Source organism: Carassius carassius, chromosome 45, assembly GCF_963082965.1.
Source record: "Carassius carassius chromosome 45, fCarCar2.1, whole genome shotgun sequence".
Classification (NCBI taxonomy): domain Eukaryota; kingdom Metazoa; phylum Chordata; class Actinopteri; order Cypriniformes; family Cyprinidae; genus Carassius; species Carassius carassius.
The window spans coordinates 9,162,412-9,179,146 of NC_081799.1; the positions used below are offsets into that span (position 1 = coordinate 9,162,412).

The 16,735-nt window shown below is 40.5% G+C and overlaps 1 protein-coding gene across 1 annotated transcript; it reads right to left on the reverse strand.

The window, feature by feature from the left end:
- Positions 1-1,100: 1,100 nt before the first annotated feature.
- LOC132126944 (probable basic-leucine zipper transcription factor R) lies at positions 1,101-4,518 on the reverse strand. The gene is made up of 3 exons (XM_059538574.1): positions 4,440-4,518; positions 3,063-4,088; positions 1,101-1,258 (listed from the first exon to the last, which is right to left on the reverse strand). The coding sequence occupies exons 2-3, from the start codon at positions 3,823-3,825 to the stop codon at positions 1,101-1,103; spliced, it is 921 nt and encodes a 306-aa protein (XP_059394557.1). The 5' UTR covers positions 3,826-4,088; positions 4,440-4,518.
- Between the last annotated feature and the right edge of the window lie 12,217 nt (positions 4,519-16,735).

The window sequence follows — 16,735 nt, forward strand, 5'->3', positions numbered from 1 at the left end:
GCCTGACCTCATGTTCCTCATTGTGGGGGGCAGCCAGGGGTGAAGCACGACACTCTGTTATCAGCAGATTCTTTAGGGCCTCTCTCCTGGTCTCTTCCCTCAACCACCTCATCTTGAACTTCGGCAGAGTGACAGCAGCCAGGAGACCCTCCCTACTGTCCAAAACAGAAGCAAAGCGGGTTTTGATGGCCTGTGAGAAAGAGATTTCTAAAATTAGATTTCTCTTAAAGAGGAAAAACATACCTTCCTGTGGAAGGAGTTGACATGTAAATGATGCAACAGGCATATTGACTATACCAGGTCTTCAGAAACACAGTACCAGTATACAATTCTTACATTCTCTAAGAGCCTATTTCAGTGTGAAATTTAGAAGACTGTGATAATGGAAGCATCTGTGATAGTGGAGGGATGTGCAATTGTGCATATGACAGGCTTCTCTCATATAACACAAAGTTACAGTCAGTAAGTCTTAAATACACACTCACAGCCTACCTGCACTATGACATCAGGCAGATTTGCCATCATCTCGGAGAGGCCGGGACGCAATGCCAAGGTCTTTGACATCAGAGACTCCAGTGTCGGTAATAGATTGCCATAATAACAATCATTTTCCCCTGGAATGAATGAATATGAATCAATGAATGAATGAATTGTTTGATTCAAATGTTTAACATTCAAAAAAAGGAAAGGCAAGAAGTCACAGGTTTACATTAACCTATACTTTATCTCACCTTGTAAACGGTCCAAAGCTTTTGTAAGCGGTTTTGTGACTGTGCAATACTCTACAAGGAATTTGTACTCTCGCTCGGAAAAGGCTCGTACACCTAACTGACTGCAGAGAGTTGTCAACTGTGGTCTGGATATCTCAGTTATTCGTGCAACTGCATTGTGGAAAGAGTTCCATCTCGTCACTGAAGGCACCATGAGCTTTTTTCCACAAAGGCTTTCCACTAGCTCTGCAGCTACTGTAGACCGGCTGGCCTTAGTCCAGAGGGCAGAGCACTTTGCAGTGGCACTTCTGTAAATTGTTTTGTTTGTCACTGTCAACCATTTTTCAATATCAACAGTTGATATCAAATTAAGTGTGTGCGAGGCACATCTTAAGTGAGGGGGGAGAGTAAAGTGTCCTGGGTCTTCTTGTTCCGTGGAGAGCACTTCTTGTACATCGGTAAATGACACTTCTTCATCCTCCCCTGATCCCTCGTCCTCTGAATCGGATTCTGCTGCTGCTGCTGCTGCTGGCTTGGGCTCATACTCCCTGAATGTGAGAAGTGCAAGAAGAAAAAAAAACTAGAATGTGTGGCCTATTTAATTCAAATTTTATTTTTGTTATAATTGTGATTTTGTAATATTTAGATATGAATCCAACTGAATCCAACTTGTGAAAAGATATCTTTCAGGTAGTCATATAGCATATAGCATATAGCATATAGTGGAGCTCTATAGCCTTCTAGTGGTTAAAGTGATTTTCTTTTATTTTAAAACTGCATTTTCCAAAAAATGGGCATAAATGTTACATTAAACCATTTAAAATGATCCATGTTATCCCCATGAATTAAAGTTAGAAATCTGGGTCTTTTATAAAGTGAATTTTACATCAAATGCTGTTTTTTTGTAAAAAGCTTATTTAAATAAATATTTATTTATTTATTTATAAAAATTTAAAAGATATCATAAATTCTCCAAAAACTGCACAAATGTTGAGTAAAAACATTAACAAACAGAATAAAATTACTTTTGTAAAAAAAAAAACTATTATCTTGTTACAAAATTAAATGTTATTGTCTGGGGTCTCTGGAGACCCCAAAAAACACGAGTGTACAAATAAATAAAGACCATCAGAGGGGTAATGCAATCAAATTAAACAATGCATTAACTTATACATTTGCAAATAAGTACAAGTAAGTAAACTATTATTCAACTGACCTGAAAGCCTTAACAAAATTCGATCCATTGTCTGTGACTGTTGCTGTGACCTTCTCTGACAGTCAATAAGATGAATGAACCTGCTCAATTTCAGTGGCCACAATGTCATATGTGTGTCGTCCTTTGATTCTTTTGCAGGCAAGGGCTGCTTTTTCACGATGGAAGTTGCTTGGATCAATCCAATGGGCAGTCATGCCTATGTAGCTTTTGTTGTGACAAGTCCAGATGTCAGCGGTCGTTGACACATACTCAGTGCCCTCAAACGTTTTCTTCAGCTCACTTTCCATCATGGCGTAACATTTATCTAGGTACATTGCGAAGGTTTTCCTGTCGGAAAACGGCTGGTCTGTCCCTGCTATCGGTATTTTGCTGAGTATGTTTCTAAAAGACAGCGATTCGAGGGTAGAAAGAGGTAACATTTCTTCTACTACGTACGAGGCAACAAGCTTATTTATCTCGGATTTTGATGTTGGTAGTACTTTATGATCAAATGAAAGTTTTTGCTGCTTGTGGGGCTGCTCGTTCATGTCACTCTGTCGTTTCGCAACGAGCTTGATGTGTCCGTGCTGTCGCTGCAGGTGCTTCTTCAAGTTGGAGGTAGAGTTACAAGCGGTGGAGAGCAGCTTTCTCCCCGGGCAGAGTGTGCACTTCACCGTTAAGTTATTTTCCTTCCGTTGAACATATTCAAAATAATTACTGAATTTCCACCCGTCGAAACTAGCTTTCTGTTGCTGGGAACCTTCCTCTGAAAAAGAGCTTGCCGTTGTTGACGCTTCCATTTTTCCCCATCTGTCTTTGAGGGTGCCGCTCTGCTGCTGGCTGCCGGGTGTCGACCAATCGGTGATGGTAAATGATACCTCGTGCCAAACCCAGACCAATCACTGTTCAATTCACGCCCTCCTCCCCTTCCCTTCTGTTCTCTGTGTTGTGTGCCTTGTGTGTGATGAAGGTGCTACTGGCAAATGTAACGCAAGTAACTAGCTCGGGAAAATTGTAATAATATTACAATTTTCAGACGAGTAATGCCTTACACTACCAGTTACTGAAAAAAGTAATATTATTACAGTAACGCGTTACTTTGTAACGCGTTACACCCAACACTGCTTGTGATCTTCCTTGGGTTTGAGTGACTGTACATGCGGACAACTGTGCGGTGTAAGCTGGAACTTGTAATGGCAATGGAGGAGTTTTGAGTGACTGAACTATGCATGGTCCCCTTGATGTGCTCTGTGCCTCTGAGACAGTCTGCGTGGCTTGCATCATGGACAATACAGGGCTGGGAGATTGCTGAGATACAGAAGAATGGACTGGGCTGGCATGAAGTGACTGTGGTGGTGGCACGGTTGTGTCTGGGGATCCTTCAGAACCTGCATTGTCCACACTCAAGTCTTGGCTGAGCAAAGAATTCACCAGTTTGGCCACTTCTAGGTCAGTCTCTGCCTTTTTTAGCTTACGTCGTCGTTCTAATTGGTTAGTTAGTGCTTCCTTTGCCATGAGAGCCTCTTCCTGAACACGTTGAGCCTCTTTAGCTTGTGTTTGCAGTCTCTGATATTCTATTTCTGCCAACGTGTCCTCCTCTATCTGCTGAAGTAGGTTATCATACTGCCTCTGCTTGATTCTCTCATCCACCATGGCTGCCTGACTGCTTGTGAGTGCAGAAGTAGCTTGCACACCAGAGATAATGGAATGACCACTGGATCTGGAATGAGAGCTGGCTTTACTGTGGGACGTTTTCCTCGATTGGCTCTTATGTTGGCTGTGACAGCGAGAAGAAGAGATTGGAGGAGGGTCCACTGCGGGTATGTAGTCAACCTCATAGTCACTCAGATGTGAAGGTGGTTTACTTTGTCTCTCGGGTCTGACCACAGGCTCCGCTGTATCACTAGCTGCAGTGTCCATATTGTTTGCTGTTGCCAGTATCCGGCTCGAAGGACCAATTTGTTGCAGGCTACCACCTCTGTCAACCTTGTTAAATATCCAGTTCTACTGGCGGACAAATATGGACATTGATTCCGGTTAGAGAATCAGGCATGGTCGATGTGAATCCTTTCAAGCTTTTCTTTAATAGTACTTTTCAGGTAATCAGTGATATCCCTTACAACATCATCTGAAGATGTGATAGATCAAATGGCAGTATTTAACATAGGTTATTGCGTTGTGGTCTGTGAAACAGATAAAGAATACAGTATAAATACAACATCTGTATATATTCACTGCAAATTAACTCACAAAATATCAATAACTGGTTAAATCACTCATCACAAACGAATACTCAACTATCAGATAATATATGTATATTATATAAGAAAGTAAACTCCAATACACGGCATAACGCAGCATGAAATACAACAACACGTGTGAGTTCAATGTGATCAGACTAACGCGGCTTATGGAATTAGCGCCTATCCGCGGTCACATCGCGATCGTCATTACACATCTCAAAAACATTCCACAGATCGCCAGACATTCACAATTATAACTACAAAGTGTTAATTAAATATTTACATGATTACTCACATTTGTTTGCATAAACGCACAACACTGAACAATAATGGAGAGCGCACGTCTGGAGCTGGCTATTGCATTAGTATATTGGAAGTAGCAACTACAATATCAGTCCGTCAGAAACCCGTTCCGGTGGTCTTTCTGACAGTTGGTCTAGTATTTTAATAAACCAAATAAATATAAATAAATATAAGTAATTTAAAAATGAAAGATGTTGAAGCATCATGGCGGCACGTCCACACGCAGCGGCTTCTCTCTGTCCCGACAGAACAGTGTTTTCGTGTTTTTTGTCTTGTGAGTCGCAGTGTTTTTGTACGTCGTCATCACGTCTACCTGTCTGTAAGCGTGCATACAGTTGCGAGTTTCTGCTCGATGTCGGCAGAACCGCATTTTTACAGTTAAACTCCGCGCACGCTAAACAGCTGCGGGATCTCGGACTGCTACGGAGGCTTGCATCTCTGCATCTGCATCTCACCCACAGCGGAGGTGCCACAAGCGGTGTGAGAGGAAGCAGAAGAGGGGTAAGCACGGAGGTATCCGTACTAGGCTAACAGCTAACCCACACAAGCCATCTATCCCCACCATCGTACTGGCTAACGTACGCTCTTTGGACAATAAACTGGACTACATCCGATTACTACGTTCAACTCAGAGGACTGTAAGAGACTGTTGTGTTTTTGTGTTCACGGAAACATGGCTCAGCAACAGCGTTCCAGACGGCGCCATTCAGCTCGACCAGCTGACGTGCTATCGAGTGGACAGAGCTCTCGTCGCGGGAGGAAAAACCCGCGGCGGCGGGCTTTGTGTTTACATCAATGACGCGTGGTGCCGCGTTGCTGTTGTTATCTGCAAACACTGCACACCCCTGCTGGAGTTTATGATTATTAAGTGCCGGCCATTCTATCTGCTGAGGGAATATACTGCCATACTGCTCGTTTCGGTGTACATTCCCCCGAACAACATCAACAGCAACAGGAACGACACACTAAATGAACTGTACCAGCACATCAGTGAGCAGCAGACAGCACACCCCGATGCTTTTCTCATCATAGCTGGGGATTTCAACCATGCTGACTTAAAGAGTGTGCTTCCAAAAATACACCAACACACTAACTTTCCAACACGAGGTAATAACATTTTAGACTTTGTTTACACCAAACAGAGAGGAGCTTACAAAGCCCCCCCCCCCCACCTCGGAGCCTCAGACCACATCACTGTCATGCCAATGCCTGAATACAGACCGCTCATTAAAGTTGCCAAACCAGTTCAAAAACAGATTCAAGTGTGGCCGGAAGGATCATCAGAGTTTCTTCAAGACTGCTTCAACACAACTGACTGGGACATGTTTAAGCAAGCTGCCACAAACAATAACACCACTGACCTCCAGAAGTACTCAGAGACTGTCACTGCCTACATCAACAAGTGTATTGATGATGTAACAGTCACAAAAATCATCACTGTCTGGGCCAAACAGAAGCCGTGGATGACAGGGGAGGTCTAGGTGGGCCTGAGGACAGCCAGGGCCAACCTGTCCCGTGGCATCAGAAAGGCTAAGAGACAGCACTCCATGAGGATAGCTCATCAATTCAGCGACAGCAGAGACACTAGGAACCTGTGGCAGGGGATACAGACCATTACGGACTACAAGCCCACACCACGGACCTGTGACAGCAACATCTCTCTGCTGAACGAGCTGAACACCTTCTTCACTCGCTTTCAGAAACAAAACAGCACCACTGCACAGAAGACTCCACCTCCTCCCGGCGACCAGGTGATGACGCTGACCCAAGACAGTGTGAGGAGATCCTTCAGCAGGATCAATGCACGCAAATCTCCGGGTCCTGAAAACATCCCTGGGAGTGTACTGAGAGACTGTGCAGCAGAACTCACTGATGTCTTCAAAGACATTTTCAACATCTCACTTAGTCAGGCTGTTGTTTCCACATGTTTCAAAACTACCACCATCATTCCAGTCCTGAAGAAGCCATCTCCATCCTGCTTCAATGACTACCGTCCTGTTGCACTTACTCCCATCCTCATGAAGTGCTTTGAATGGCTAGTCATACCTCATCAGTCATTTAAATAAAATAACTGCTCTTGAGCCATTTGTCAATTTATCAGACTGAATAAGCTTCTTTTTTTGCACTAAAAATCTTTTATCTGCACTGTTTGTTCACTTCACTGGTTTGCACTCTATCTGCCATGTGCCTTGAGCTGCTTTATTTAACTTTAATTTTAATTGTATTATGTCTTTTTTTACATTCCCTTATTGTATAGTTGTTTCTTATATTTTATATTTGATCTAGATTTTTAGGATCTACTGTTAGTGTTATCTGTATGCACCAGGGGTCTGAGAGTAACGCAATTTCGATTCTCTGTATTTATGTTCTGTACATATTGAAATTGACAATAAAGCAGACTTGACTTGACATAAACTAAGATCACACTTAAATTATGTTAAACAATAAATACATTTTTATATAGTGTTTGTCTAGTTTTTAATAAACCAAATGAATATAAATAGTAACTTGAACATTTTAAATCATATATAAAAAATTTACCCTTAAATTATATTCAAAACAAATAAATGGACGAACAAACAAACAAACAAACAAACAAACAAACAAACAAACAAACATTTAATGTAATGTTTACTTGGTCTGGTTTTTCAATGAACCAAATAAACAGATAATTGTTTACTAAGTAAACATCAACATTTAATATTGTGTTTGGTACTTTATTAGGCAAAATTAATATAAATGATCACAATTAACATTTTATGTCATGGACATATATATAAAAAAGATCACACTTAATTCTATTCCAAATATTGTTTAGTTGGTCCACTTTTACAATAAACCATACATAAATAACCACTTAAAATAAATAAAATCATAATTTAACAGTGTTTAGTTGTTCTTGTTTATTTTTGCTTAATTCAATGATTTTAAATAATCGAGAGCCAGGGCTCATTTGGTTGGTTCTACACATTAACATTCCTTCCTCCTTCGCTTCTGACTTCTAGCAGCAGAGGAGACTTTTCTCATGGGCAGATAGACAGCTGCAGAAGTGAGAGGGGATGTACTGTATATCACAGGCTGATGCTCAGAATAAGTTAGGCTCTAGGACACAATTCATTTTTAACAATATTTGATAACAGGCTTCAGCAATGACATCCTTTGTGCACTGTCGGTAAGTGCAGTTTAATTTTTTTTAAAGGGACAGGACAAGTGGCCTCAAATCATAAAAAAAAAATTAAAATCATTGCCACACACACACACAGAATTTTTTTTTTTTTTTCTTAAGTATTACACATTTCTGATGGGGACTTATACGTGGTATAACTGCTCCATGTTATTGCATGGGCCACTTAAACAAACTGCATTTCTTTCATTTAATCTGCCGTTTAATCATAAAATGCAGATTTAAGATTTCTTAATTGAATCTACACATTACTATAAAACAGTGTATATTCCAGATTACTACTATATAAGTTTCTACACTCTTAGAAAAAAAATCACTGGAGCTTCACCCTTTCAAAAGGTAACAAACTGCACCATTTAGGTACTAAAATGTAACATTTCAGGACTAATATATATCTTTGAGGTACTAATCTGCACCCTCTGGGGATAAATATGATACAAAGGTACTGCCCCAGTGACAGCTTTTGTACCTTCTGTGTCCCCTTGACAAGTTATTTGTCCAGATGAAAAAGAAACAACGGAAAAGGACTTCAATAATGGGACCTAAAATTAAGCAGGTTCAGTCAGGAACAAATTCATGGTGGACAGGGATACACAGACATTTCTGCTGCTGTGAATTAGAATTAAATGCTTTGATAGAGACAACACCAGAGTGAAAAACAATATTAATTACTTATTTAGCACTTCCCCCCTCTTTTCCATTTTAAGCCAGGGACTTTGAAAGACTGATTTAATTGCACATATTTTAAGTCATCTTGTGGCCCCTTGTATGTTTTCTAGGGCCCCTTGGATGTGAACCAAAACTTATAGCTACAGTAGAACTGACTTTCTCACACTGGACAAGCCTGACAAGCCATTTATCTGTGAGTGTATTAGATGGTGTCCTAATTACGTCAGGAACGTGACAAATTAAGAAGAATATCATCTACTTCCTGCTATTTACAAAAGTTTGGCAATCAGGTCAGGGGGCAAGAGACAGCTACGCTAAGTTGTTCTCAAGGGCCGAGAGAGGTAACAGGCCCTAAGTGATCTAAATGAGGAACTGCTACAGCACAGCTGTTGCTCCATTAAGAGTCTCCTAAAGGAGCTTCACAAGGGGCTCTTGCAGAAAACCAAATCAGGGAGCATGCCAGAGGACCTGTACATTTTCCAAAGAAAATGGTTTGCTAGTAAATAAAGAAATGTATCAGTGACAACTGGTCTTGAAGTAAATATTATTCTCTGTCGTGTGTTGCCAAGAGCAAAGTGTGACTTTTATTAGCATAAATATAGCACAGCACACAAATATGTTGGGTAAAACACCCAGTTTTGATTATTTTATATGATTTTTATCAACATTTTCTAACTAACTGCATGTTAAGTACTCAAAAAAGAAAAGAAAATTAAAAATAAATTAAATACAATAAAAATGAATTTTAATAACAAAATACAAATAAGAAATTAAAATCAATAATAAACTTATTAAAATAAAAGACTTAAAAGATTTAAAAATATGTATAATCAACATTTCTGCCATCTGGACAATTGTCCCCTGTTGGCAACACACAAAAAAATTCAAACCAAGAACATTTAAGGCCCCATCCACACGGAGACACAATTACCGTATTTTCCGGACTATAAGTCACACTTTTTTTCATAGTTTGACTGGTCCTGCGACTTATAGTCAGGTGCGACTTATTTATCAAAAATAATTTGACATGACCCAAGAGAAATGAACTAAGAGACATGAACCAAGAGAAAACATTACGGTCTCCAGCCACGAGAGGGCGCTCTATACTGCTCAGTGCTCCCTAGACAGTAATGTTTTCTCTTGGTTCTTGGTTCTAAATAAATGCGACTTATAGTCCAGTGCGACTTATATATGTTTTTCCCTCATCATGACGTATTTTTGGACTAATGCGACTTATACTCAGGTGCGACTTATAGTCCGAAAAATACGGTAGCTGTATACACATACACTTTGTATCATATAGGTGTTTTGTCCACACGGATCCAGTGTTTTGGGAGAGTGAAGACGATAAGTTTTGAAACCAGGTCCCAGAGTGGATAAATCTGAAAACACCACCCTTATGTTTTTGTGTGGACAGCGAATCTATTTTCTGAAACGATGATATCATCAGCCCATGTCTTGACCCTAGTCTAAAAAGCATCTTAAAGGGCCTTTCATAAATGCCTTTATTTCACTTACTGTTAGTTATTTTTAAACAAGAACATGTGACAACAAATGACAACAAAACTGATTAGACTTTACCAATCAAGGAAAGAAGGATTACAGCTCAGTCTAGAATTGGTTTGTCCATCAGCTAATTTAAAAAAAGTCCTGAGACTTATATTGAAAATTGGCAACATGTCAAAGTTAACCAGATCTGATCTATGTAGCTAACAGAAGGAGGCATGTTGTCCTTAACATGCCAATCATGACTTTAGCCATGCAATCAGGCAGCACCTGATAATGCTTCATAGTACATCGATGCACTCCGACAGCAGAAGCGAGCCAAAGTACAGAATAAGAGAAAGAAAGCAAGTTCGACTTCCTTTTATTCCCATCAGAGAGCTCTTTTGTGAGCACATATCAGTCATTCAAGGCACAAAGAAAGTCCTGTTACCTTGTGAACCTTTTGAATGACGGACTTTTTCCTGTTGAGACGTGTTCTTCTAGGAAGTGCGAATACATGGCAAGGTGTACTAGGTTGTAATGTCTCACCAGTGTTCTTAAACCAAACTGTAAATTCTCAATGGTTGTAGATACAGTATACAGTATTTGCTATGCCTCGTTTTGTTGCATAGCAGCCTAAGCCAATTAGGTGTGGACAAATGCATTGACTATTCAAATGCTGGAGACAATGAGACATAGCTATCAGTCACAGGACAAGCATGCCAAGTCATTGTTCATCCTGGCCAACAGCAGTCTTTGGCGCAGATCTATTGACTTGAAAATGCAATTGGCTCTTGGAATGAATATCGTCCACTCTGATTCTGCCACAAGCTGGGGCCACTTTTGCAACCCCTCACCTCTTGAAAGAAAGCATTCTTTTAGTAATTGGATTCGTAAATACGTATTTTTTTCGCGTCCCTCGTCATGATGACTTTGGTCATTGCTGAGATAGACCGCAATAGCAATGGAACCTTGCTTATTTGAGGATTGTTTTTCGACATGATGAGCCAAATGCAGTCTTTGGGATTGCTTTGGCTGAGACCTGACCTTCCACCATAGGGCTGCTAGCAAACCGAGATGAGTTTTCTTTCCAATCACACAAGCTATTTTCCTTGGAGAAAAAGACTGTGAAATTTGTAGTTCGTCCCTTTTATGTGTAAAAGAACTCACCTCAAGCAGCTTTTCTTGGGAAATGTAGGTAAACAGCAATACAATCTTTATGTACTGTACATAGGACTGACCTTCTTCAGTGGAATACAAAAAAACAGGATTCACAGAAAAGTTCATGCTGCTCTTTTCCATAAAATGAACGTGGATAATGCCCAGGTTTTTGAGTCAGGTTTAAAACAACAGTGCACCCCATTGACTATTATTGTATGGATAAAAATGGTTCTTAAAAAACTTTTTGAAGGTTTGGAATGACACAAGACTGAGTAAATGATAACAGAATTTTTATTTTGAGGTAAACTATCCCTTTAACCCAGGGGCACTGCTAGGGTTTCTGGGTCCCTGCACAGTTTATTGCCTTGATCTCCCTTGAAAATCATATTCTGGGCGGGGGGTGGCATACTCTCTGATCATGGGCCCTTGAACTGTCCTAACCTCCTCTATGTTATTGCGCCCCTGCTTTAAACCCATCCAGAATAAAGACTGCCAACTCCCCTGTGTAATATTTTATTATTGCTGCTGTTTTCGTCAGATTTTAACAGTATAATACCACACCTACTGACTAATTCTTTAATCAATTCCTGCAGTTCTGCACAGTTTATATGTGATATGTGTTAACTGGTTCCTTTAACACAGCCTAGTCTTTGCGGACCACTGTTGCTAACCAAGACAAAGCACATGTTAATTATAGGGAATGGGCTTTGGGACCTCTCTGCTACCCACGTAACAATATTTACTGTCAAAGTTTCACAGGGGGACTAACAGTATGTTGACAGTGGTGTCAAAACAACTGAATAGGATGCTGCATTGCTGCAGCTCGGCTGATGAGCAAGGGTGTTTTCGAGAAATTCAGCCTGCTGTCTGGCTGTTTCTGTGTTTGAGCTTGTGTGTTAGAGCACAGGGAGCTCTGCATTCCCTCTGGGACCGAATGCCTTTAATAGGGTTTACCCTAGACTAAGACAACCAGATTGGGAGCGATGTGACACCTGGGGGGTAAACAGCAAACCAGAGAAGAGAGATATTTTGTAAATGAGAAAGGCTAGCTTTTTCATGCGTAGAGTCATATGTCCATTAAGCACCACTGGCCTTAGATGTTTTCTCAATTACCCCAAGTGATTGCTTCATCCCCAGTTCTTATGTTAAGCAGACATTCTCTGCGGCCAAGTTTGTCTGTTCAATGGCAAATACATTTCCGGCAGTAAATTTTGATTTAACGTAATCCTGCAGCACAGGGTTGAGCTTTCCTAAAGTCAATGTGAAATGCAGTTTGTAGCCCATTTTACTTCTGTAGTTTGACATATTTGTCAGAAACATATATTCATCCATTTTTCCTCTAAACTACTTGTCCTAGGTTGGGTCTCAAGAATGATGAAGCATATTCTAGTGTCTTTGGCTAAAGGCTTTGGATTTGGATTGGAGGTAAACCAAAGCACCAGAAGGAAACCCCATGCCAACACACAAACTTCATACAGAAAGGCATCCCAACTCAGCTGGGATTTGAATGGGGGACCTACTTGCTTTGAAATTAAAGTGCTACTACCTGAACAATTGTTGAGTTAAATGTGTTATAACCTCTTTGATCTGTAATCAAATTTTTTTTTGTGGACCTGGACCTCATTGACTTTTATTTTATTCTTTAAAATATTATCTTTTGTGTTTCGCAGATTTTGTGTCAATACCAGCTTGTGTACTTGGCCTTCACATAACAATGACTCACTGATGCAGCTGGCTTATTTTGACAGATACACTACTGGCAAAATCAACATAGATGTTGCCATTTGATTGGATGTCCTCTAAGAGTCAGTCAACACGTGAGTGTTTAGTGGGCTGTTGAGTATCAGCCTGGTTTCAGGCTCACATCTGGTGCTGTCGAGGAGTCAACCCACTGAGGGTTTTGGATTATACTCTGCTAAAGAGGGTCAGGGGCCATATACACATACACACACACACACAAACATGCACAGACCTCTGTTTGCCAGGATCGGATCGGAGCCAGTGTGGCATCAATTTACAGAAGTGTCCGTGTCGGACCAGAGCATGTCGGAGACCTGCAGGACTGCTGTAGAAGCCTTTCCCTGACCCAGGGACACCTCTAAGCAATTTCTCCGATCTCCAAGGCCCTAAACGGATTAACTCTGCAGCTGGCTCTGGGAACCGTCTCGCCACCATCTCTCGATCACACCCCTCCTCTTTTCCCTTTCTATCCATCCCTCCCAACCTCCTTTTTGGTCCCACCCATTCTTTTTCTTCCTCTGCCTTGTGACATGCCAGTCCGGTGAGGGATTTACTTGCAATTTCATTTTCTCCTCATCTCACCTCACTTCTTCCTCTCCCATTTCCCCTGTCCCTCCTTCTGACAGAATTATCTTCTAGTGAGCTAGTGACTCATATGTTCTCTTTCCTCTGTTTATATTGCCCCTCCCATATGTCTCCCAGCATAGCATCCTCCATAAGGAAGAGCACAGGAGGTGCTTCCTTGAGGGAAATCATTGCTTATTGTCTTTGAAATGGGAGGCCTCATTGTGTATTTGCTCCTTCGGGAACACAAGGTGCGGAATACTATTTCCCATTCACCTACAGAGGGATATTTGACATCTCTAAATATACAAACACTAACCCCTGTTATATGTCAGACTTGGAAACTGATATTCCATTGAGATACCTGTGCACCGTTTACCAATGCTAAGAGTCGTAAACAAATTTGGCCTTTTGTGTACGAAACTTGAAGCCAGATAAAATTTGCCTCAGAGCTTCTCCTCTAATTACTCACCATAAAACTTTCATTCCCATACTAGTCGGCTCACCTCTTGTGACCTTTCTTAGATCTCGGCCTGAAATTCATCCCCTCCCGATGCTGTCCTGTTCCAGTTAGACTAGATGAGAGAGTATTATTTAGTACCATATCTACCACTGAAATACTAATCAATCTATCTATCTATCTATCTATCTATCTATCTATCTATCTATCTATCTATCTATCTATCTATCTATCTATCTATCTATCTATCTATCTATCTATCTATCTATCTATCTGTCTATCTATCCTTTATTAAGCATATAAGCCCTACAATTCAAGGCTTTTTAAATACTCAAAACTTTCACACAAGGTTTTGTCAAGCCATCATTCAAAGTTTTTCTTGACAAACTTTTCTTTTGTGATTAATAATTACAGTTATATGAATTTCTTTACATTTTAGTTCATTTTAAGGCTCCATTTACATTACTTAGTTTAAGTGACCCAATTCCATTTTTTTTCCTCCCCTGTGGCACAGATCGGATATGACCCACGAATGTGTAAGCAGGAAAAAAGCACATGGATTCCAATATTCTCACTTCACTTTCAGGTCTTATAGATCTGATATGAATCGGATATGTGCATTTGCATCTTCCATGTATGCAGACAGGGGATAGTGTCCTGTCAATGCGAGTTGCACATAATGGAAAATGCGATGATGGTGATTGACGTAGACTCAGGTGGATGCTTTCCAGGCAGTGTTGCCAAGTCTGTGGTTTTCCCATGGAATTGGGCTACTTTTACACTGTTGCCAGGTTGTGTTTATGTCTGTGGGTTAAAGTGATTTAAACGAGAGTGTTCTTAATGTCCCACACCTGATATTCTGGCCCTTAAATCAGGACCAAGAATTACAGAGATACAACAGAGTACTTGTGACTAGAGCTATATTTGTACTTAGCCATGGCTTTTTGATCTATTAAACTGCCGTATACACAGGGCTTTTTCTTGCATTTTAACCAGTTAGACGGAGCGCAATGGAATGGAACAGAACACAGGAGGCTCAAGACACGCTGTTCACAGCTGAACTGGCTTTGAACTTGGTACAGTGTCTTAAACAGAGCAAGATAAAAATAAACAGCAAGGCATGATAAAAGACCAATACGCCATTCTGACACATGTACAGTACGTAGATAAACTACTGAAATACAGAGCAACTAGACTGCAAGATCACATCTTTTGTGGACTCCCCTCTTCTCTTTTCAGATAACGAAAGTTTCTTTACCACCTTTATAGTGCAGGTTATTTGATTACAGCTAAAATCATTGTGATCTGGTCGGGGTTGGGAAATTTGGACTGTGAGAATCTATATTGTCTTGCAGAGCAAAAAAATGTATCCAATCACATAAAGTAATAGCACCATATTAGCCATCAAAGTTAATGTGCAAAACAAATTGTGATATAACCTTTAAAAAAAATTGTAATATTAAAAAAGGACAGTGATTGTGCTTGACTTAGGCTCTCAAATGGCAACATGGACAGAGCTGAGGAAGGTACAGGGTGCGAGTAGGAGGGTGAGAGGGAAATAAATATGTCCTAGCAGTCAGTCATCTCATCAGACGGATCTACACGACACCGATCACTCACACTCTGTCCGTGGGAGAAATAGAGCGAGCAAGTGAGCGAGAGAGAGCAATGCATTTGTGTGACGGATCAGCGGATGCATCGCACGCCGTTGCCCCAGCTGGTCTGCTTAATGAAATGTGTCCCATGACAAGATAGAGCAAAGTGATTTAAACCAAACCAGCCAGGCTTGCCTTCCTCTACCTCAAATAAGCCTAGAAATTGTCTATTTCCCCACTTCATCCCGTACTTGGTTCTGCATAATATTTAGATAAAGTAAATGAAAATTGCTTTCCATGTTTGACAAGCTGTTAGATATTTGAAAACACTCTCTAATAAGTACAAAAAACAACAGGCGACAATAACGCACATGCAGCATTCATGAATACAGCTTGATATTTTAATTCACCTGTCAGAAAGCATGCTCAACCATCAATTGGCATCAAATTTGGCCCCCAGGGTCGGGGAAACATTATCATATCACGTGTTTTCAGGCAAATATGAAATAAGAAAAATCCAAAGAACATTTTCATTTAGTTTCCACAGCCTTATTTGAGCCCTCCAACGGATTCGCTGTGTGACAGTGACAGTGTGTGGTGAAGAATAAATGAATGATTAAAAGTGTCATTGAAGCATGGTCTCCAGCGAGTACTGTCTAAAAATGCCAACTAGGACAGAAATGACCTCAGCTCTGTTCCATACAATTACATTTACACACAAACACACTGTTTAATTATCCTCATGGTACATACATTTTTTGCTTTGCGTTCTTTAACCTTCACAAAAAAACAAAACAAAAAAAACCCCCAGACATTTCCATCAGTAATTTTGTTGTCAAGATTACCGCTGATTACTATTCTCCTCAAACATCTTGATTCCTTTTTTGTGTTTAGGACCTTTTGCTACACACCTCTTTCTTTCTCCTAGTGCCTCTCCTTGTGCGATGATGGGGTCTCCTGGGGGACCTAAGGCTCTGTTTGCACTGACGAAGAGAGAAAGGGCCAAGGACAACATTCGAGAGCACTGATGTTTACAAATTTTCCTCCTTGGCTCCATGGGGCAAATCCCACTTTTCATAGTTTCCTCTTCTAATCGATGCTGCTTGTTTCCCTTTTTCATGTGGCTATGGGCCCTGAGAAGAGACACTCACACTCCACACTTCACAAACACTTATACTCAATGAGCCTCCCATTGCTGATGACATATAACCAGCTCTATTACTCCATTTTGGTGAAATTAACTGCATTTATATATCAATTTGCAGAGAAAAGGCCCCAAATTTAACACATTACATTTTTATGGGAGACAAGTGCATCCCTGAATAGACAAAAGTGGCTTTAAGAGACACTGCTTGTAATACATGTTATACTGTTTATTTAAACAGTGACTTTTTTAAGCTCCTCACGCAATGAGCACCAAATTTTC

Coding starts and splice junctions, on each gene's coding strand:
- LOC132126944 (XM_059538574.1), bottom strand. CDS start 3,825: ATGGACACTGCAGCTAGTGATACAGCGGAGCCTGTGGTCAGACCCGAG. Junction 1,259..3,062: donor CACCGCACAGTTGTCCGCAT/GTACAGTCACTC, acceptor TCTCACATTCAG/GGAGTATGAGCCCAAGCCAG.